The following is a 21053-nucleotide window of genomic DNA, read 5'->3' as shown; positions in this document are numbered from 1 at the left end:
TACTCTGGAGGTCGGTGCGCTTCAAATATAAGCTACAATCCTCGCCATCTCCGCTGACCTCGATTTTTGGTAATCCATTGTTTCGCCCGGGCTTGCATTTCCCGTCCTTCCACTGGTGGATTAGCAATTCATAGGGGTATTCTAGAATCCAAGGGCGACTTTTTGGGGAAACACTCTCCTCCTGTAGGAGAACATTTTAATGTTAACAGGATTTTCTCCTTTCTAAGGTCATTGGTTGGACCAGCCCAAAGGCTAGATTTTGCCCCTTTTGAAAGAATGATCACGTACTCCTTATATAAGCAGGGTCTACTATCCAGAATATATGGATTTCTTGATGTTTATCCAGAAGGGGTAAAACTTCCTTATATGTTGGCTTGGGAAAATGACATGGGATTAGAATCCTCTGTCTCCACATGGTTTCAACGGTCACAAACGCTTACGAAGGGTTCCTGGCAGGTTACGCTGGCAGAAACCTCTATAAAAATCCTGCATAGGACATACATGGTACCGTCCAGGCTAAATCTTATGTATCCTGAGGTTTCTCCGAAATGTTTTAGAGGGTGTGATGCGGATGGTACGATGCTACACATTTGGTGGAGCTGCCCTGTGGTGAAGCGCTTCTGGGATCAGATCTGTTCACTAATCGCCACTGCCTTAGGCTGTAGCTATTCTGCTACAATCCCCCATTGCCTATTAGGTGACAAGCCTTCAGGGTTATCCACGCCCAAATTCAAAGTGTCACAATTTATCTTGCTAGCTGCGAGAATTCACGTTGCTTTCAAATGGCGCACACCCTCACTTAGCAGACAAGCGGTTATAGATAGGGTTAACAAGTTGCCCCTTTGTGAGAGACTCACAGCAATCAGGTCGGATACGATAACTATTTTTGAGAAGGTTTGGGAACCGTGGCTGTCATCCACTTTTTCTGTGGACCTTAGATACACCTTCACGCTATAATATGATGATTGCAAAACTGTAGTCACTCATTGTACTTGTCTTTCTCTGGTGATGATTGACCCGAGTTGTGTTTATTGTTAGTTTTTTTCTGACAAAACATACTGCTATTGCTTCCTAATGCGGTATTGATATGTATTGTACTAACCTACTGTAATTTTTCTCTCCAATCACAAAACTTCAAATAAATGATTTTTTTAAACCAAATTATGGCCGTGTAGCCTTAGCCGAGCTCCTTGGCTGCCCCTCTGTGGCCTATGTACACAGCGATCTTTGTACAGCCGCCCAGTTCAGAGGAAGCAAATAGGTGAGTAAACCCTGTGACCGCTTTCGTTGCTGTCCCATCGATGGTATTAGTTCCATCAGAGAACAGCCTGTTGGAGCTCTTTGGATCTGGCATTGCCGGATGTTACCACAATGCCCACCGGCCCCATTGACTATCTGCTGTGAGGGCAGATCCCTCTCTCGCTGGTGCTGTCATGGCTGAAGGGAAAAAGGATGCAGCTGTGGGGGAAAGAGTAGTCACGCGAGTAAACTGCCACCATTTTACTTCCCATGGATGGGGAGCGGCTGCTGAGCTGTTAGACTAGGAGGGGCAGCTGGAGGCCTTTGTAACAGGAGCTCAGGTGAGATAAAAGCAGGCTGCGAGTTTAGTGTAGGGCTGCAGCGATCGATTAGTAATGAAGTATTCTATCGATTAATCCAACGATTGAGTACTCTAAAAAGAAAAGACTAGATAAAAGAACGTTTTCCTTTATAAAAACTTATCAGCCCCCCCGTTTCATCATCAGACCCCCGTGCTATCAGTCCTCAGCGCCATCAGCCTCCTCCATACCATCACTCAACAGCTTGCCATCAGCTCCCCCCAGTGCCATCAGCCCCCTCCATGCCACTCAACCATTTGCCATGAACTCCCCCTCCCCAGTGCCATCAGCTCCCCCACAGTGCCATTAGCCCTCTATGCTATCAGTTCCCCTCTGTGCCATCAGTCCTCTGCCCCAGTGCCATCAGCTCCCCCCAGTTTCATCAGTCCTCTGTGCCATCAGTCCTCTGTGCCATCAGCTCCCCCCATGCCATTAGTCCTCTGTACCATTTACGATTAAACGTTGCAGTCCTAGTTTGGTTTGCCACAGCATGAACTGTATGGCCATTTTTGAAAATATTCTTCTGGAGAGACCAACCCCTTTTTAACTTAAGACAAACTGAAACTTACTTAAACATGTATACATTACCTGAAATTAAAAGGAAAACCTAGAAGAAGCTAAAATAAAAAGCCTGTTTTACAACATGGCAGTGCTGTCTGGCATCACTCCTGATTTTTGTCAGACAGCACTGTTTTTCTCTTCTCTCTTAGACTACTTTCACACTTGCGTTTTTATTTTCCGGCATAGAGTTCCGTCACAGGGGCTCTATACCGGAAAAGAACTGATCAGGCATATCCCCATGCATTCTGAATGGAGAGTAATGCGTTCAGTTTGCATCAGGATGTCTTCAGTTCAGTCGTTTTGACTGATCAGGCAAAAGAGAAAACCGTAGCATGCTACGGTTTTATCTCCGGCGAAAAAAACTGAAGACTTGCCTGAATGATGGATCCGGCATTTTTTTCCATAGGAATGTATTAGTGCCGGATCCGGCATTCAAAATACCGGAATGCCGGATCCGTCCTTCCGGTCTGCGCATGCGCAGACCTTTAAAAATGAAAAAAAAAAAAAAAAAAAAAAAAACGGATCCGTTTTGCCTGATGACACCGGAAAAACGGATCCGGTATTGCAATGCATTTTTCTGACTGATCAGGCATTTTTCTGACTGATCAGGATCCTGATCAGTCTGAAAAATGCCTGATCAGTCAGAAAAAATGACATCCGTTTGCATACATTTTGCCTGATCAGGCAGTCAGTTCAGGCAACGGAACTGCCTGCCGGAATCAAACAACGCAAGTGTGAAAGTACCCTTACAGCACTGCTGATTGGGTGATGGGAAAGTGTTCACTATGCCTGTTGATGAAGGTGTGCACAGATTGTGCAACTAAGGGTACTTTTACACTTGCGGCAGAGGATCCCGGCAGGCAGTTCCGTCGCTGCCTGCCACATCTGGCAATCCGGACGCAAACTGATGCATTTGTCAGACGGATCCGGATACGTCTGACAAATGCATTGCAATACCGGATCCGTCTTTCCGGTTGTCATCCGGTATTGCAATGCATTTGATCCGGGTACCCTGTAACTAGGGGTGCACCGAAATTTCGGCGGCCGAAAATATCGGCCGAGAATGCACCTAATCTGTTTCTGCCGATATTTTTACATATCGGCCGGAAATAGCGGGGAGGAGCTGGGGGCCGGTACGTTCACTGTGCTCCGGCCCCCAGCTCCAGTAGTTATAAAATGTTGTACAATTAATAAGAAATCTATTAATTTGGCCCCCCTCTGCAGTATTACATTCAATACAGCCACATCCTACTCACAGGGCTGTGCTGGCCGGCCGGGCAGACGAGCGCAGCGTCACGACTGACGTCACATGCCTGCGCCGCCTCCTTCATTCAGAAAGTAGGCCGGGCACATGACGTCAGTTGTGACGCTGCCGCTCCTCTGCCCGGCCGGCCAGCATTAAGATGACAGCCCTGTGAGTATGATGTGGCTGTATTGAATGTAATACTGCAGAGGGGGGCCAAATGAATAGATTTCTTATTAATTGTACAACATTTTATAACTACTGGAGCTGGGGGCCGGAGCACAGTGAACGCACCGGCCCCCAGCTCCTCCTCCCAGTTCCTCCCCGCTATTTTCTATTAATCTATTAATTGTACAATGGTGGCTGTGGATGGCACTGTTATGGGGTGGGGGTCTGTGGATGGCACTGTTATGGGGTGGGTGGGGGTCTGTGGATGGCACTGTTATGAGGTGGGGGGGGGGGGGGGGGTCTGTGGATGGCACTGTTATGGGGTGGGGGGTCTTTTAAAAGTATTTGGGCAAAAAGGCGGTTTCGGTCAAGGGGTATCCTGAATTTTCGGTTTCGGTTTCGGACCAGAATTTTCATTTCGGTGCACCCCTACCTGTAACCATGTACTATGTCAGCATTTAGTAAACATCCAGGGGGGGCTCGGGAAGGGGGGGCATATGCACTCCTGCCCATCCTCACTGCTCTGCGGCCAGGGGCGTAGCTATAGGCTCATGGGCCCTGGTGCAAGAGTTCAGTTTGGGCCCACCCTACCCTCAATACCGTTTCCTAACACCACCAGGCCCCTGCACGCCCACCATGCCCAATGGCAGAAATAAAATCTCACTGAGAAAATACATTTTAATCCAATAAGACATAAGTGCATAACAGTAATAATAATAATAATAATAATAATAATAATAATAATAAGGATGCCATCTAAAAGCATATGGGTTTTGGTTGTCTCATCATAGACAATGGGGGCCTATCGCTAGGATATGCCCCCATTGTCTTATAGGTGCAGGTCCCACCGCTGGGACTCACACCTATATAGAGAACGGAGACCCAAAAGGGAAGAAGGGGCGCACTGCGCATGCGCAGCTGCCCTCCATTCATTTTGTATGGGGATGGCGAAAATAGACAAGCCCTGGCTCGTCTATTTCCGTCGAGCCCATAGAGGTGAATGGGAGCGGTGGCTGGTCACGCGCAGTGAGCTCCCATTCACATATCCTAGCGATATGCCCCCATTGCCTATGATAAGACAACGCCTTTAAAGGGATAATTGACTTAAAGTTAGGCTGCTACGTTCACTTGGCTATGGCGCTGCCATGCCTGTGCTTTGTATTGCAAACCGCAGATCTGCAAAGCACCAACTGTGTGAACACAACATCATGGTGCGGACGCGGACCCACTGACTTCAATGGTTCCGTGTTCCACAAGATGTGGCCAAAGACAGGTACATGTCCTATCTTAAGGGGAGAGGCATGGATCCAAAAGCTCAGTGGCACCACAGCCATATGAATGTAGTTGACACTTTAAGTCAATTCTAAAACAGGGATATATCAGAAGGCAAGGTAATGGCAGTGTACCCCCCAAACTGATGTGACATGCTGTACAGCCACATTACAGCAGTGCCACTCACACAGTGACTATAACCCAGTAGAACCCAGCCCCATCACAGGCCAGCACAATCTGAAACCAGTAAAACTGGCCACTTTGTACACAGACTAGCAGCAACTAGGTCCTGGGCCCCTGGCCCTGCCTGCCTATCCAGCCTGTAGCAGGAGTGGCCCACCCTTCATTGGCACATCAGTCAGGACTCAGGACAGCGGGGCTGCACTGGATAACTGGTAAGCTGGCTGCTGCTATCTCCCAGGCCCCATTAATACCTGGCAGCATCCCTCAGTCTTATAACTTGTAGAGGCTGAGCTCTCTGCTCCGGACCTGCACCTCACTCAGTGTTTACGTCTGGCATGGTGGGATTCCATCTCTCCTGGGGGGCCCTCCTGACTTAGGGGAACTGTCGCAATTGCTGCGACCCCTATAGCTACGCCAGTGTCTGCGGTCCCACTGATAAAAAACATCAACTCTGTCAGCGGGGTACAGAGAAATTGATTTTAAAGGGGTTATCCAATTTCTCAAACCCCCCTCCCCCCCCCATATGCCGGACCCCTCACTGGTAATATACTTTACTCAGCTCCCGGTGCTGCTCCTGGTTCCCGCACCACCGCTTCTCTCTGCACATGGATGAAAACATCTGGTGTCGGGGGGGTTAGCAGCCAATGGCAGGCGGGGACGGGAATGAGCCTGCTAGGGAGGCTCATCCCCATCTGCCTTCGGGTGCTTCCCCTCCCCCTTCCCGACACTGGATGTTTTCATCCGTGTGCAGGGAGAAGCAGCACCGGTGGTGCGGGGACCAGGAGCGGAGTGGGATAAGTATATTACTGGTGAGGGGCCTGGAACATGGAGGGGGAGGGTTCAAAAATTGGATAACACCTTTAAGCGAACAGCGAAACGTGTGGTTTAGGTAGAAAAAGTGTAGTAAAAATACAAAATACATAAATAAAGTATGTTACAAAAAGTGTTATGAGGGACAGGTTAACAAAAATGTATACAAAAGTTTAGTTACTGTTTAAGGGAGTTGTTTGAGATAGGCCAACGACTTTACCTATCTCATACATTGGAGGTCTGTCCCTAGGATATGCCCCCAATGTCTGAAAGGTGCGGATCCCACCTCTGTATCATTTTATGGAGGCACAACGTAAAAATAAAAAATAAATAGAAATAAAAATATATAGCCAAACAAAAAATGTTTTAAAAATGTAAAAAAAAAGCCACTACGTGACGCAGCAGAGTTTCTAATGCCAACCTGAGCCACTATAAGGCTAGAGCTGCACGACGAGACGCGTTACACGCCATTTATTATATTGACAGTCGTTGATGTCGCACCGCAACATGCAAGATACTGCGACACCACCATCTATGGATTTCTGTGCAACTGTCGCGTCGCAGTGTCGCTGTGCGACAGGTAACTATCATTACAATACAAGTCACAATGTAGCCGTGACCTTTTTGTCATGCGACAGACATGCGTCTAGCCCTCGCCTAGCCCATACATCAAAACGATCATTATCGAAAGGAGAAATAATGAAAAAAATATTTTAGCTGCATATTGTTCTATGAGCACAAAAATGATTTACATAACCAAAGGGAAAAAAATTATGGCTTTCAGACATGTAGTAAAAAAGAGGGGAGATGAACTCCACACAAAATACAGGCTCACCTCCGAACGCGAGCAGAATCACGTGACCTGAGCCTCACTCTCTAAGCAGCGCTGAGCTCGGAGATGAGCTGAAGAATACTGGACTTGGTGCAGAAACGCACGTGACTTTACAGTGTCACGTGACGTCGCAAGAACTTCAATCCCTACCTCTATACTGCGCACAGCAACCACTGCGCATATCACTGTACAGCAACCTTTGACTCCTTGATACGTAAACTGACAGTCCGTACGGAGTGACCGGCTTTACGTCAGCTGAGGCGTTTCGCCTTCTGATTTGGTCCAGCGCGCTCGCCGTCATCTTACGCTTCACGTCTTGTTTTGATTCCTGGCGGTCGCTGGGAAGATGGCGGCTACGTTAGAGCGGGTCAGGATTTCTGCCTCCGAATTACGGGAGATGCTCGCGGCTAGCGACGGCTCCGTGGTCCGAGGTACGTCAGGCCAGAGAGCGGTTGTCGCTCTGCGGTTAATGGCGCGCATGGTGCTCCGTCCACACTGAGCTCCACGCCCCCTCAGTCAGTGCAACTTCTCCCAGACCCAATAGTCCCGTGCAGAGTATGTGTGCCAGGCGGTGGCGGCTCCGGCACATGGTGCTGTGCCCCACAGTAAAGTTTCTCATGGTGGATGAGAACAGTGGCGACAAGTTACCCGCTAAAGTAAGCCGTCCTCTCTTCTGCTGTTCCTGGTCTGCCCTGAAGAGGGCGCCAGAGCTGTTCCTCGGTCCCTGCCATGTGTGCCCCTCACTCCATAGCAGCCAGAAGTCAGGCTGTGTGCACACTGAGCGCTTCTGTACATGTAATGTGGTAGGTAGGTTCCATCACTGGCGTTGGAGCCCATACTCCAGCCTCCAAAGGTAGAGTAGGCTCTGTGTGTTCTTGATGTCACGGCTTCCGTTTTTACAGAATTGGTGAAAGTCTGTAGTGATCCATTTAGCCCATCCACTGTTGATTTATATAACACCGGATATCCATTTCTGTCATTTCCGGATCACACAGTGCGTCGTGCTGGATTATTTGGGCAAAGAATGGATAAAAAGTACTTCCGTGAGTGAAGACGGGGCGGCGGTGGTCTGGTTACAGGGGAAACAGACCCACTATAGGACCGTAGACTAGCGGATCAGTCGGATGAATCGTGACATGATCAGCTAAGTCTTCTTTCACACTAGCATTAATATTTTCCGGTATTGAGATCCGTCATAGGGTCCCAATACCGGAAAAAAATGCCTCAGTTTTGTCCCCATTCATTGTCAATGGCGATAAAATGTAACAGAACGGAATGTTCCAAAATACATTCTGTTCCGTTCTCGTACCAGAGAACAAACTGAAGCATGCTGCGGTTTGCTTTCCGTCCTGGGATGCGGAGCAAGACGGATCCGGACCCACAATGCAAGTCAATAGGGACGGATCAGTTTTCTCTGACACAATAGAAAACTGATTCAGCCTCCGTTGACTTTCAGTGGAGTTCATGACGGATCCGTCTTGGCTATGTTAAAGAAAAATACAACCGGATCCGTTCATAACGTTGTATTATCAGTAATGGAAGTGTTTTTGATGAACCCTGCTGGATCCAGTAAAAACTATAGTGTGAAAGTAGCCTAAGGGTCCATTCACACGTCCGTAGAATGTGTCCGTACCCGTTCCGCAATTTTCCGGAACAGGTGCTGACCCATCCATTCTCTACGGGGCAGGAATGGATGCGGAGAGCACACTACGTGCTCTCCACATTTCCGAAGTGCGCCGCCGATCTTCCGGAAAAAGAAGAGACAAGAATAGGCAATTCTATGGGGATGCCGACTGGGTGTATTGCGGATCCGCAATACACTACGGACGTGTGAATGGACCCTAAGGTTGTGTTCACATTGGCAGCATTTTTTTCCTCGTCAAAACTTTAAAAACAAATTGCAGCACTGGACCCATCATACGGCAGACAAGAATGGAGGCTGATGATTTGTTGGGTTTTCTGTCAGAGAGGCAGTATCTGCTTGAGGGCCCATTATTGCGTCCGTAGTTCTGGGTCCGCATCCATTCCGCAGTTGTGTGGACCCATTCATTTCAATCCATAGTTCCGTTCCACGGCCCCGCAAAAAAAGAGAGCACGTCCTCCTCTAGCCAGCAATTGTGGAGAAAAATAGGTGTTTCTATCATAGGACCGGCCATGGACAGGAGGTAAACAGTTCAGTTTGATTTAATACAGCCGGCTGCGTCCGTTCTGATCCGGTTGTATTAAATCATAAATAAACAACTGCTGGATCCGTTTTTTTTTTCCCTGTCTGAAAAAACTGGATCTGGCTCCATTAACTTAGATTGTTTTTAGTGCCTGATCCAGCCAGTCACAGAACGCAACAAACCAGAACGAAGTGCAGAATGTGCTCCCATTCATTTCTATAGGGCCCCCGAAAAGTATTTTCAGCGGCCCCATAGAAATGAATGGAGGGCGGCTGCGCAGGCACGGTGCTCCCACTAGGTGCGGGTCCCACCTCAGACAATATATCCTAGCGATATGCCCCCAGTGTCTGAGAGGACCCAACCCCTCTAATGTTAAGAATTCATCTAAATAGAAGTATAGTGGGCACTCGATATCTGGCACTACGTATTGGGTACAACAGATTTATTTAGATAAACAATATTATCAATCAATCACATACATAAAATAAAACTTGCAGAATATTCCCAATTGTATGACAGTACAATTTATAAAAGGTCATAAGATATTCCTAAAAGTTAAAAAATATATAAAAATAGTATTCATAATAATATAATGCTCCTAGAGGTTAATAATATAGATATATATATATTCACATTTATTTATAAAAGTCCCTTTAAAATCTTCCGCAATACTTAGTGCGATTGATACAGTAGATATACTGAGTTTTGGCAATGTTCTATCCGCTTATAAGTTCAAGTCTGTAGGTCTCACTTCTATGAAGGATTATAATGGTGGCTATTCAGGGGTTAGTTGTATGCAGTATATTATAATTATGTTTAACTCACTGCTTGATATTCGTTGATTTCTCTGACTTTCGTGGCGTCCCACTACTGGTCAGATCACTCACCCCTCTTCTTATATGCCGTGTATAGGCTGCGCTTCCATTTAGCAGTATTGTTGCGATGTCCGTGAGGTTTCCTCTTGGTCTCTGTTCAGCGTCCCACGTGTAGATGGTTTGTCACGTGATCGGAGTTTCAGAGCGTCACGTAACCTAGATCCGATGCGGTTGGGTTAGTTCAAGTTCCGGAGGCGGTACCAACCTCCGTTTACACAGCTTTCTGGCGATAATCTTGTTGTTTTTTTCGCACTAGTTTGTTGCTGGTTATAGTAATATAAGACGTCTAATTACTATAAGGATCTCATCCACTCCCGCTATACGCGTTTCGAGGTTGCGAACCTCTTCCTCAGTAGCTCTATACACGGCATATAAGAAGAGGGGTGAGTGATCTGACCAGTAGTGGGACGCCACGAAAGTCAGAGAAATCAACGAATATCAAGCAGTGAGTTAAACATAATTATAATATACTGCATACAACTAACCCCTGAATAGCCACCATTATAATCCTTCATAGAAGTGAGACCTACAGACTTGAACTTATAAGCGGATAGAACATTGCCAAAACTCAGTATATCTACTGTATCAATCGCACTAAGTATTGCGGAAGATTTTAAAGGGACTTTTATAAATAAATGTGAATATATATATCTATATTATTAACCTCTAGGAGCATTATATTATTATGAATACTATTTTTATATATTTTTTAACTTTTAGGAATATCTTATGACCTTTTATAAATTGTACTGTCATACAATTGGGAATATTCTGCAAGTTTTATTTTATGTATGTGATTGATTGATAATATTGTTTATCTAAATAAATCTGTTGTACCCAATACGTAGTGCCAGATATCGAGTGCCCACTATACTTCTATTTATACTTCTACTCCATATTGTGGTCTGGGTGAACCACAACTTAGTGAGAGCACCGGCCTATATTAGCAGGAGGGGTGAGCCACTATATATTTCAACTATCAAGAATTCATATAAGCCTTTATTAAAACCGCCCGCTGTTCCCGTTGTGACTCTTTTTACACAGTTAGGGCTCATTCACACAGAATGTGGTTTTTGTCCGCATCCGATCTGAATTTTTTTGGGGGGTTTTGGGTCGGGTGTGGATTCACTTCAATTGGTCCACAAAAGATGCGGCCTGCACTCCGTGTACTGCCTGCATCCGTATGTCCGTTCAGTGGCTTCACGTAAAAATAGAGCATGTTCTTTTCTTGTCAGTTATAAGGACAAGGGTTGGACAGTTCTACAGAGGGCAGGACGTTCCATTCGGCAAAATGCGGAATGCATGCAGACAATATCCGTGTTTTGCAGATCCGCAATTTGCTGACCACAAAAAATGGCTACGGCTGTGTGCATGAAGCTTTTCAGTTCTTACGGTTGAGAAGCCTTGACGCCTCTGGAGACTGAACTTTTTCTTCTCCAGACGGAGGGAGTGCCCCCTTGTCTTTTGAGGGGATTTTGCATGAGCAGCTTTCGCCATATTTTATGTACGGCTCATCTACACATTTGTAAATGCTGCTTTCAGAGCAGCGACTGTTTGTGCGCCTCTACCCGGAAGTGTAGCGACGCATACGCAGTCACTTCCCAGTAGCATAGGCAGAGCCTCTGCATTTGTTCTTCTACACGGAGTAGATTGCCACGGCTGGGCGAGTTATCCCACCCTATCCATCATGTGGCAGGTGGGCGCTTCTTCACCCAGGGACAGCCCCTGACAGGCCTGACAAAGACTACAAAGTCGAAACGTTGCTGTTTTTATTGGTCTTTTTTTGTACATATTTCATGGATTAACGAAAATAAATAATTAATGGAGAACGATGCTGCCGTCATCTACTATTTGAATGTCTATCCTCTGGATAGGTCATCGGTATCTGTTTGGTGTGGGTCCGACAACCGGGACCCCTGTCGATCAGCTGTTTGAGAAGGCACCAACGCTCTGGAGAGCGCCGCGGCTTTCTCGCAGCTTACCAAGCATAGTGCCGTACATTGTATAGCGGCTGTGCTTAGTATTGTTCTCAGCCCCATTCACTTCTGTGGGGCTGAGCTACTCCTAGGCCACGTAATTGATGAACGTGTCGTTTCACACTAGCTTTTTTTTCCTTTCCGGTATTGAGTTCCGTCACAGGAGCTCAATACCGGAAAAAAACTGATCAGTTTTATCCTAGTGCATTCTGAATGGAGAGCATTCCGTTCAGGATGCATCAGTTCAGTCCCTCTTACGTTTTTTTGGCCGGAGAAAATACCGCGGCATGCTGCAGTTTTCTCTCCGGCCAAAAATCCTGAACACTTGCATTAATTTCCATTGAAATGCATTCATGCCGGATCCGGTGCTAAGTGTTCCAAAAAACCAGATCCGTTTTCCCGATCTGCGCATGCGCAGACCTTTAAAAATTAGAAAAAAATAAATACCGGATCAGTTTTTCCAGATAACAACGAGAAAGACTGATCCGCTATTGCAATGCATTTGTCATCCGTCTCACAAATGCATTAGTTTGCGTCCGGATCGCCGGATCTGCCTGCCGGAATCCTCTGCAAGTGGGAAAGTACCCTTAGGGAAAGCAGAAGAGACGGCCGCTGCCCTCAACAGCTGATCGGTGGGGGTCCCGGGTGTTGTTCCCCAACCGATCAGGATATGTTATCAGTATAAAACTCCAGGAAAACCCCTTTGCGTTTTGGTTTATTTATCCATAGTTTATTATTCACAGTATTTCCCTTTTTTTATTTTTTTATTTTTTAGAAACCATTAAAGAGATGAAGGAACCGAGACAGAGGAAAGATAACCGAAGACCAGACATTGAGATATATAAGCCTGGGTTGTCCAGACTAAGAAATAAGCCCAAACTGGATGCCCCTGGCAATGGAGGCAGTCACTTTGAAGAACATCGAAATGAGAAATTCAAAGATTGTGAACCTTTGGTCAATGGGGTCAGCCCAGTTGTGTTATCTAGAGATGAAATCCAAGATGATGATGATCTTGAGCATGGTGGTCCACCGACTGGGAACCCTGAAACTCAAGAGCGAAAAATTGTAAAGAAAAACAAGAAACCAGACCGACAAATTTACCAACCAGGAAGAAGACTGCATGCTCCTGTGAAAGAATCTTTGAGTGAAATTATAGAAGATGAAATTGTGAGAAAAACTGAACATCTAAAACTCGAACATGAAGATGATCTTGGAAAGTCTGTCACAAATCATAAGATTCCCCTGGAAAATGGTAACAAGATGGGCAAGGTTGAAAAGAAATCGGAAAGAGAGAGAACCAACAAGACTGGAGAAGAGATGTCCTCATTGAGGCCTTGTAAGGATGAGAGAAAGGTTGGTTCAACCAAACGTTATTCACATTCGGACAAAAGAAGGACCCGCACTAGGAATTGCAGCACCAGTTCTGCTGGAAGCAACAACAGCAGTGAAGAAGCTCTCTTGGCAGAGGGCAACAGGAGGCGTCAAGACAAAGGAAAGATACCTGGAGATCGTAAAGAAAAGGTGCGCACAAAGAAGCAGGTCTCACTGTCTTCAACCGATTCTTTTGAGGAGGATTATAACGAATGGTTGGACGACTCGCTCCAAAGCCGGAACCAATGGAAGAAGAGGCAGAACTCGAGTGACAAAAGCTGTCCTGAAAATACAGATGGCATCAAGAGATCAAGCAGCAAAGATAAGCAAGAGAAGTTTTACATACCAGAATCCCACCATCAGCCAATCATTGATGAAGAGAGGACCCGGAAACGAAGTGATAGACCCAGTAACAAGCGCAACAGTGGCAAAGAGAAGCATGAGTTAAGAGAGCGATCAAGTGAGCCAAGGGACAGAGGGAGAGGAATCATTATTCTTCCCGCCAACACTGATATATCCAATGCCACTGGGGCATCAGAACCGAACAGTGCAAAGACCCTCTCTACTGCTAGCAACAAATATGGCCGTGGTAAAGGACGTGGTGGAGGTGTCCGTCGTCTGTGGGATCCTAATAACCCTGAGCAAAAGCCTGCTCTTAAAAACCAGAGCCCCCAGCTTCATTTTCTAGATACTGATGATGAGTCTACACCTTCTTCACAGAGTGACAACTACCAGTCTGCCTCTCAGGCATCTTACTACAAGTTCCAGAATTCTGATAACCCCTATTACTTTGCTCGTCCACCATATCCATATGCTGGTTACTCCATGCCTTATTCCATAGGTCCCAGCAACGGCATATATCCAGGTAGTTATTATCCTGGGTATCCAGCTCAGCCTGCACAGTATGGTTCTGGTTCCTACTCTGGAAGTCCAGTAATGCCTGAGGAAATTGAACAGCAAGTGAGGACAATGCAACAGCAAGAGCTGAGCCGTCTCTTGAGAATGGCAGATAACCAGGAGCTTCAGCTCAGTAATCTTCTCTCCAGGGATACCATCAGCACAGAAGGCTTGAACAAAATGGCTCTGCTTAGGTGAGGACATTCTTTCTTCATCCTGCTAAAGTAGAAATATATTGAGTTGAAAAAACCCTTGTGTGCCCTGACATCTGCTGTTGGGGGTCTGTTAAGTGCCCCTTAAAGGGGTTGTCCGACATACCCATATTTTCAGCAAGGCAGCCCCTCTGATGTTAGCATCGGAGCACGTCATGTTCCGATCCCATGCGCTCCCTTGCCATGCGCTGGATCGCGCAGGGCAAGGGTTTTTTCTTTAGAATAATGCACTGGTGGGCATATATTGCAGGCTGCAATACGGTAAAGAAGCAGACAGATAACAGGAACAAACACCTTAGCAAGTTAGGAACCTTATTGCTGAGGCGCCTTCCCACTGGTTAAGGCGCCTTAAGTAATCCCAGGTAACCAGACATTGGCTGGAGTTAGCTAAGGTGCTTGCGCTGGCCCTTAAGAGCCAGGTACAGTATGTGCTGTGCCCCACGGACGAGGCTGGGCTGGCAAGCAGGCTGAGGCCTGTGTGAGAAGGCCGGGCCAAGCCGGAGGAGAAGAGCAATAGGAAGCAGGTCTGAATTGCCAGGTAAGGTTCACTGGGCTGCAGCCGCTGCTGCTAGAACACGGCCACACAAATCCACTAAACATGCAGATGTGTGCATGACGCCTTAGAAATTAATGTGTCAATGTGCTGTCTGCAAAAAATGCAGATAACACACTGAAGAAAATCATGGTCATGAGACATTGCGTCTGCCCCATTGTGTGTCTAATTATTCCCCTCTGTGCAGGTCAGAGCTGATCCAGCTCTATGAGCACTGCCTGCTGACGGACATTGAATTCTGTGACCAGCACAACTTGGACCAGCTCTTGTGGAAGAACGTTTTCTATCAAGTGATTGAGAAGTTTCGCCATTTCTTGAAAGAGTCATCGGGAGAAGGTGAATCCATCCGAAGACAGCTGCTGCAGGTGTTAGATGAGGTGAACATACATGACCAATTTCTTGTCTGAGTCACATACATGTTATGCGCAGTCACTTTATCAGCTTACCTTCTACCACTCCTAATACAGCACATTATTTTGTTACAGATTATTTATTTTATGCCCCTTTTGTTTTTAGGGTACAGTATTTTTTGATAGTTTGCTTCAGAAACTGCAGTCAACATATCAGTTCAAGCTTGAGGACTACATGGACGGGATGGCAATCCGCAGCAAGCCACTCCGTAAAACGGTTTGTAGTTTATTTTGTGCCTCTGGCTGCTTTTTTATTATGACATGTGGGATAGATTTATGCTGATTGTTTGTTTGTTGTATTTAGGTCAAGTTTGCATTGATCAGTGCACAACGCTGTATGATTTGCCAGGGTGACATTGCCCGCTATAGAGAGCAAACAGCAGACACCTGTAACTATGGCAAAGCTCGCAGGTAAAACTATCCCTGGTAATGTTTTTAGGATCAAAGTGAATGTGTCCCCTGCAACCTCCTTATCCAGCTGTTGAATAGACACATAGCGGTGGGTCATCTGGTTAAAGGGTATTCCCATCACAATGATCACTGTTAAATCTGTTTAATGATTTGACAGTGATCATTTTTGTAAATACATTTAATGACCCAATTCCCACCCTTCTTGAGAAAATAAGTCCCCTCTTACCTGATCGTTGTCTTTCGTCTGCCCTGGTTACGGCCACCTCTCCTGTCGAATCCCGCCGGGCCACGCTTGCGCAGAAGACTGAAGATTTTCTCCGGCCGGGCCGTGCAATGTCCTGAACACGCACACCGCCGCGCATGCGCCATGATGACTTCTCCCTGGCCAGTATAGTACAGAGCCGCGAACGCCGGCTCTGTACTATACAGGCCTGGAATAAGTCCTGAACACGCATATTGCGCTCAACAAGGGTAAGTATAAAAAGTGAAGATGGGAATACCACTTTAAAATGCTGTTTCTCTTTTATTGATCTGAAGCTCTATTGCTGAGTCATGATACTTTTTCTTTATATGCTAGTTAGACCTTGGTGCAAAGAGGGCATCGCCGTTGTTCTTGTTGCACCCTAGCTTCGATCCTTTCTGTGCACAGCCCCTTCCTGGCTGCTTTGCCACTACCTGGCCCTTTCAAACAAAGCAGTCAAGGAGTGGCTGGCCACACAAAGGAGTGGAGCTTGGATGCAACAAGAGCAAAGGTAGCGCCCTCATTGCACCAAAGGCTTAATTTGCATATTAAGACAGAGTATAATTTGGGAACGGAGCTTTGAATCAACAAATGAAAAACACTGGTTTAGGCCTCATCCACATGGCCGTTGGGCGGCTGTGGCTGTATTGTGGCCTGCGAATGGCGAGTCGGCAAGCCACGGCCGTGTGCATCACTGGTGCAGACCCATTCACTTGAATGGGTCCGGAGATGCGGAACTGAGTCACGGAACACCGGAAGCACTACGGAGTGCTTCCGTGGTGTTTCTTTCTGTTGTTCCGCAACGCAAATAAATATGACATGTCATATTTTTTTGCGGTGCCGACAGACCACGGACCCATTCAAGTTCAATGGGTCCGGCCTGCTGCACGAATGTTGCCCGTGCATTGTGGACTGCAATTGCGATCCCCAATGCACGGAACGGCTGCACAACAGCCGTGTGCATGAGGCCTTATTCTGTTAAACAGATCTGTGTATGCAGTTGATGGGGAGGCTGCTGGTGACAAGAGTCCCTTTTAAGAGTACATGCACAAGTTCAGGATTCATGTGCTGAGAATCCACACTGAAATCAACAGGTGTTCGCAGGCAAATCCGTGCTGTCAATCCGCATCAATTGGTGCAGATTTTACTAAGTGAATTAAGAAAATCCGGTCAGGAAAAATAAAATAAAGGGAGTCTTTCACGCCGATTCACCGTATTAACCTAACAACAGACTTATGTCCACGGCATCCCCCCTATTAAAACTGTGCTTACCGTATGTTGCTTGCTATCATCGTTCTGCCAAAAAACACTTTTAATCCATATGCAAATTAGGCTGTGAAGGTGCCCAGGAGCGGCGTTACAACGGCCGGTGTCCAGGCACCTGGGTCATTTTTATACGAATCCACTCCCCCTCCACGCGTCTGCCCGCCCTTGGTCTCTGCTCTAACCTCCCGTCCGTAATCCTGTGTATGCGCCGATGACCGCGAAATCGGCGCGTGCGCATTGAATGATCACAGTCTGGCCGGGGCATCACAGTTTACCGTGCGCATGCGCCGGCCCCGGACTAACTTACGTTCTTGCTGTGATCACAGCGCATCACGGCAAGAACGTAAGTTAGGCCGGCGCATGCGCATGATAAACTGTGATGCCCCGGCCAGACTGTGGTCATTCAATGCGCACGCGCCAATTTTGCGGTCATCGGCGCAGGATTTCGGGAGGGGGGAGGTTAGAGCAGAGACCAAGGGCCGGCAGACGCGTGGAGGGGGAGTGGATTCGTATGAAAATGACCCAGGGGCCTGGGTACCGGCCGTTGTAACGCCGCCCCTGGGCACCTTCACAGCCTAATTTGCATATTGATTAAAAGTGTTTTTTGGCAGAACGATGATAGCAAGCAACATACGGTAAGCACAGTTTTAATAGGGGGGATGCCGTGGACATAAGTCTGTTGTTAGGTTAATACGGTGAATCGGCGTGAAAGACTCCCTATAAATTGACATGCTACGGATTGTAAAATTTGCACCGCAGGTCAAAATCCGCACGGAAATAATCTGCATCGTGTGCATTGGGAATTTCAAATTCTCATAGAATACAATGTACATGACCTACGGCGCGGATTTTCCGCGCACAATCCTGATCGTGTGCATTTAGCCTAAATAAGAACAGTCAAGGATTTGTCTAATGAATGTGTTTGTTTTTGTCTTTGCAGCTGGTATCTGAAGGCACAGCACATTGCACCCAAGAATGGTAGACCTTATAATCAGCTAGCTCTCCTGGCTATATACACGGTGAGAAAGGAGGGAGTAGACTGTTATAGTTATTTTGTATGTTGTTTAATGTCTTTTTAGCTGATTTGATTTGCTGGGGCAGTTTTTTTATGATTGCATTTTATTCTTTTTTGGGGTCTTTATCAAAACTTTTTCAGCAGTTTTTCCGCCAAAGTTTTCACTTTCACTACATCTACAGACCATCTATTGCTCTCTGCCTCATAATGAATCCACCCGGGAACTAGTCTGATCTGCAGACCTTTTCTCTGAATTCCTGACAGCTCCTAAACATTGACTCTAGCTAAATTCTTATCAAACTGATAAGAAAATGGTTTAAATAAGTGTTCAAGAGCTGTCAGAAGTTCAGAAATAATAAATGCAGATCAAGTCATCTGGACAGCTGTCTGACTGAATCAGTGTGAGGCAGAGAGCAATAGTTTTTAGATATGATCAAATTTAAAGCTGTAGAGAATTTTCAATGAAGATCAACTGAAAAAAATTATTCTAGCTCAAAATGAGTAGAATGCAACAATACATTTTGTATTTATTTTTCCCAAAGGTGTCCATAGCATTGAAGAATTAGGCCCCTTTCACATGAGCGAATTTTTCCGCAGGGGTGCAATGCGTGATGTGAGCGCATTGCCCCTGCACTGAATCCTGACCCATTTATTTCAATGGGTCTGTGTACATGAGCGTTGTTTTTCACGCATCACTTGTGCGTTGTGTGAAAATTGTAGCATGTTCTATAGGCCTTATGCACATGACTTTTGTTTTGGTCCGCATCCGAGCCGCAGTTTTTGCAGCTTGGATGTGGACCCATTCACTTCAATTAGGCCATAAAAGATGCAGACAGCACTCCGTGTGCTGTCAGCATCCGTTGCTCCGTTCTGTGGTCCGCAAAAAATATAACCTGTCCTATTCTTGTCGGTTTTGCGGACAAGACTAGACAGTTATATCAATGGCTGTCCGTGCCGTTCCGCAAATTGCAGAATGCACACGGACGCCATCCGTGTTTTGCGGATCCGCAATTTGCAGACCGCAAAACACACAGCGGTCGTGTGCATGAGGCCATATTCTGCATTTTTTACGCAATGCTGGCCGAATAGAAATGAATGGGGCATTTTCACGGATGGTTGCTAAGAGATGTTAGTAGTAAACATTCAGTTTTTTATCACGAGCATGCAAAATGCATTAAAACGCATTTCACTCGTGTGGAAAAAAACGGATCAACCGAACACAATCGCAAACAAAACTTACGGAACTTGCTTACAGAATTGCTTACAGAATTGCGACGTTCGTCTGCAAGGGGCCTTAATGTCATATATGCATTGAACATAGGCTTTCAGAATGAGCTTGCTGGAGTAGATTTTACTCGTTAAGGACAGGGACAGTTTTAGTTTTTGCGTTTTTGTCTTTTACTCTCTGCCTTCCTGGAGCCATAACTTTTTTTTATTTTTTTTATTGGTTTTCTGTTCACATAGCCGTTTGAGGGCTTGCTTTTTGTTAGATAAGTTGTACTTTCTAATAACAATAAATGCCATCAGCTCACACCACCTGGTACACGGGTCCCGGCGTCTCCAAAGGAAAACTATAGCATAGAAGAGGTCCAGCACCACCAAAACACAAAGTCCAGAATATTTCTTCAAGTTAACAGCAGTCCAAAATAAAACCCATCTCCATGATGAATTCAAAATATAGATAATGCCATGATGCAAGTGGAAAATCTCCTCAGTTGACTTGTTTCTGGCGCAAATTGGTATAAGAAGTAGAATTGAGCTGTGGTAAGACCACGTACAGAGTATTGTGCTTATTTCTAGAGACCTTACCTTCAAAACGATATTGGTGAAATATATGGGGTCCAAAGACAGGTTACAAACATGATGGAGGGTTTTAAGAATAATACTTATCAAGAAAGACTTAAAGAAAGGAGAGGGGGACAGGATTGAAATCTTGAGATATGTCAGGATTGAACCCTTCCTGACCCCGTGCCTTTTTTGTTTTTGCATTTTCTTTTTTTACTCCCTGCCTTCTCAGAACCACAACCCTTCCCAGCCTTCACATATCTGTATGTTGTTTTTGCTGGACAAGTTTTACATTGTAATGGTACCATTTAATATTGCATTGCATACCATGTAGTTGGAATCTGTAAAAAAAAAAAAAAAAAAAAAAAAAAAAAATCCAAAAGGGAGGAACTGGAAAAAAGATGCAATGCCACTATTGTTTTGTGTTTTCATTTTTATGGCGTTCACTATGCAGTAAAACTGACCTTTTACCTTCATTTCCGGGGTCAGTACGATTACAGTGAACCCACATTTTTATAGTTTGTCTTTTGTTTTAATACTTGAAAAAAAAAACACATTTAGAAAATTCTGCCTCCATAACTTTTTTATATCTACGAAACTGAGTGAAGGCTCATTTTTTGTGTGGTTATCTGTAGTTTTTATTGATGCCATTTTGGATTGTGTATGATTTTTGATCACTTTAAAAAAATAATAATAATAAGCAAATCGTACATTTTCATTCTTTTGTTATAGCGTTCACCGTGTTTGATAAATATTAACATATTATGGCTGTTTTGGGACATGACATGGCAAATATTTTTTGATTATTATAGTAAAAAGATGTTTTTTTTTTTTTACTTTATACTTGTATTCACTTGCGTTCTTAAAGGGATTCTGTCATGACATTTTAGGCCTATAACCTAAACATATGGCCAGGTCCGTCCAAATAGCATGAATCCGAAACTGTACTTATTAAATGTGCCTGTGGCTCTATTAGCACATAAAACAGGTTTTTATAACCTATCATTCTCCTACCTAAGGTGCCCAAGGTGACGTCGCTTTATACAGGGTGCCCGGCTGCAGCCATCTCCGTCTGGTGCCCAGCGCCGCCTTCCCACTAGAAATTGCCGCCCTCCCTGTCTATAGTACCGCCTTCCTCACCTCAGCCCCGCTTCCACAATCGTCCGGTCCCTCAGGTTATGCCTAGTGCGCGGGATCTGGCAGAGGGAC

At 45.7% G+C, this 21053-nt stretch overlaps 2 protein-coding genes across 4 annotated transcripts in view; one reads left to right on the top strand and one right to left on the bottom strand.

Moving 5' to 3' along the window:
* The window catches only part of SRR (serine racemase), a 42259-nt gene that overhangs the window by 19911 nt on the left and 1295 nt on the right, over positions 1–21053 (bottom strand). For 2 of the 3 annotated variants that reach the window (XM_044283897.1, XM_044283899.1), the window contains exon 1: positions 6671–6810. The exons of the other annotated variant lie outside the window; for it this stretch is intronic. The gene's annotated coding sequence lies outside the window, so the exon portion shown is untranslated. Of the gene's footprint in view, positions 1–6670; positions 6811–21053 lie in introns of those variants that run through there. 3 annotated transcript variants of the gene reach the window in all.
* Positions 6903–21053, top strand: part of SMG6 (SMG6 nonsense mediated mRNA decay factor) — a 223484-nt gene continuing 209333 nt past the window's right edge. The window contains exons 1-6 of the mRNA XM_044283895.1: positions 6903–7098; positions 12459–14145; positions 14904–15093; positions 15233–15343; positions 15431–15537; positions 17985–18063. Coding sequence (XP_044139830.1) covers positions 7014–7098; positions 12459–14145; positions 14904–15093; positions 15233–15343; positions 15431–15537; positions 17985–18063 — 2259 coding nt within the window. The 5' untranslated portion in view covers positions 6903–7013. The remainder of the gene's footprint in view (positions 7099–12458; positions 14146–14903; positions 15094–15232; positions 15344–15430; positions 15538–17984; positions 18064–21053) is intronic.

This window comes from Bufo gargarizans, chromosome 3 (assembly GCF_014858855.1).
Source record: "Bufo gargarizans isolate SCDJY-AF-19 chromosome 3, ASM1485885v1, whole genome shotgun sequence".
In the NCBI taxonomy this organism is placed as follows: domain Eukaryota; kingdom Metazoa; phylum Chordata; class Amphibia; order Anura; family Bufonidae; genus Bufo; species Bufo gargarizans.
The sequence above is the reverse complement of the archived record's forward strand: the minus strand, read 5'-3'. Positions and strand labels throughout refer to the sequence as shown.